The sequence below is a fragment of the Apteryx rowi genome, unplaced genomic scaffold (assembly GCF_003343035.1).
Source record: "Apteryx rowi isolate R43461 unplaced genomic scaffold, aptRow1 scaffold_23, whole genome shotgun sequence".
In the NCBI taxonomy this organism is placed as follows: Eukaryota; Metazoa; Chordata; class Aves; order Apterygiformes; family Apterygidae; genus Apteryx; species Apteryx rowi.
Genome location: NW_020448641.1, coordinates 1,821,860 through 1,824,359, shown reverse-complemented (window position 1 = coordinate 1,824,359; position 2,500 = coordinate 1,821,860). Strand labels below are relative to the sequence as shown.

At 34.9% G+C, this 2,500-nt stretch overlaps 1 protein-coding gene across 3 annotated transcripts in view; it reads right to left on the bottom strand.

Moving 5' to 3' along the window:
- The window catches only part of EBF3 (early B cell factor 3), a 120,076-nt gene that overhangs the window by 14,446 nt on the left and 103,130 nt on the right, over nt 1-2,500 (bottom strand). For all 3 annotated transcript variants that reach the window (XM_026065652.1, XM_026065653.1, XM_026065654.1), the window contains exon 10: nt 1,273-1,361. In XM_026065652.1, coding sequence (XP_025921437.1) covers nt 1,273-1,361 — 89 coding nt within the window. The remainder of the gene's footprint in view (nt 1-1,272; nt 1,362-2,500) is intronic.

The following is a 2,500-nucleotide window of genomic DNA, read 5'->3' as shown; positions in this document are numbered from 1 at the left end:
TTTAAGCAGACTGTCACAAATATCCCATGAATTTATTTTCATAAGGCTCCTAATGGAAATGGCTGCACATTTACATTGACTTTTATATTGAGTGTGATAATAACATTCATATATTGAAAGCCAAGAAGCAGTGATATCATTAATACACATATCAATCCGGAGACTGAAATGCTGGAAGCAAAAGCCCTATGGGTAATGATATTGATGGCTCTGGTTCTTCTTGAGGTAAAACTTGTTCTGTTGGAACTCAACCCTCAGGAACAAAAACCCCGAAGTGAAATGCCCTGCATTTGAAAAATCTTTCAGTGTGTCTCCAATTATCGTAACAGCGAATATCTGATATGAGTTGCTAGCATGTTCACAAATTAAAAGAGAAACCTAATGATATTGCTTATGTTCATGCTGAGCATTAAAAGGTAATGTCTAAAAGGTTTTATTGTGTTAATAAAACTCAGAGGTGGTCAAGACTTGATGCACGCAGGAATAGAATACAAAATAATCAGTCATAATGTTACGACTTCATTTTTCATTTGGGTTTTCAAGTTTGCCTTGAAAATCAGAGATTGCACTAACAGAAAAAAGACAATATTATATCAAAGAAAAGGAAAAATTATAAGCATGACTTATCTTTAATGTTTTACATCAAAATGAAATTTCTGTGATATGTGTCATGTGCATAAACAACACAGGCAGCTTTTGTCTTTGTTGAATTTAAATGAAAAGTCCCTCTAGATATTAATATGTGGACTTCATTTGTTAGCCTGCTAAGTCAGGGACTTATAACAAAAGCTTTGTAAACAAAAGATTAAACTGAATCGAGCTTTAGAAAATGAAAGGAAAACAAGAGTCAAATAATCACAGATCAGAGTGGGGCTGCTTAGATTGAAATCACTACAAGCTACTGGAGTGGAAAATGTTTAATTGAACTATTTCATTACGCAGGAAGTTTATGTCCCTCTTGTAGAATCCAAAATATTTGTATCAGAAAATCCATTCTCTTTCTTTAAAATACCATCTTGCAAGTATCAAATATGGTCTTAAAAATTGCTTATTAACTTAACGGCAAAAAAAAGTAATGTGAAAATAGGTCCAACTTAAGAATTAGTGTTGCTTGAATTTGTCTATCCACATACCTACCTACGAAGTTGATACATCAGATGGAGAACTTATGTGGTATGATTTTACTAGTCATAAGTAACACATGGCATCACTTAGAAACATACACTAAATTAAAAGGAATACATATATGCATATTTTGGACTCTTTACTAACCTTTGGTAACCTTTCAGGATCACCTGGATGTCGTGGAATAACTTTCTGCAACCTTTGAAAGCCATAATCTATGGTTGGTTCATTAAGCGCTAGAACATAAACAGATTCGTCAATTTAAACAGTACATATTTATAAAGATATGTAGCTCAACAACTATTCGTTAGCACATTTTACAGGCAATGTGTAGTTTTCTTCTTAAATCTTATCACAGTTACAAACCTCAATTTAAAATCTGTCCTGAGGAAGAGATTTTTTTCTTTTTTCTTCACAAAGCAATGATTACTTCTATTTATAATTAGACTGGAAAATAGTCAAAGGGTTATCCAATATATTGCAAAAATGGTAGTGCAGTAACAAAGTTACAGGTCTYGAGGCCATATATAGCAATCACTACAGTCATGATATGATGTCTGCATCATGGGCTGCTTTCTATACTGGCTGTGGATTTATGGGAAACTGGCAATTATGACATATGTCCAGCTATTGCTAGCTTCAGATTTATCCCTGTGGTCCTTTTTTGTCTAGCATATTGCCTGAGCACAAACCAGGCAGGAGGAGCACTTAATCTTGCAAAGCTTTAATAATCTGTGAATGGCTGACTACAAACTGATGTAGAGCACTATCATTCTACAGCTGCAATCCACTAGCCTCATGAAATTGCAGGCCACAAATAGTAATTAATCTTTTTATCCCTCAAATTGTAATTTTGACTATGAACTGTGCTTGGTCATAAATCAGCAGCACATGCTGCTGTGTACAGTGCATGAATCATGATCCTGACTCAGTTAGACTGCACACATTGTGTTTAACAAGCTTTATAAGGAGTCATAGGGCTTTATTATAGCTCTGCCTGACTCAAACAAAAACTGAGCCTGGAGGCCCGAGGACTAGAGTTAAGATGAAAATACTTATTAGAGTATATTACTTCTTGATGTAGATATCGTTTTCAGCAGAGTAACTCCACGGTGCATGGCGCTACATAAATCAATGGGTTTTCTGAGACTAATAAGAACTGCCTCCATCTATTCATTACTCAGCCTGCAATTTAGGCCATCACTCATTAGTCAGCATGTAATTTGATGATTAACACCGTACAACTCAGCAGGTTTGCCGAGCACAAGTGAACACAAAGACTACAACTTACTAGGGGAGAGTTACAATATAACATTTGAAAACGTTATCCAAAATAATTGCTCAACATTATTATCAAGTGCTTCAATTATTTGTG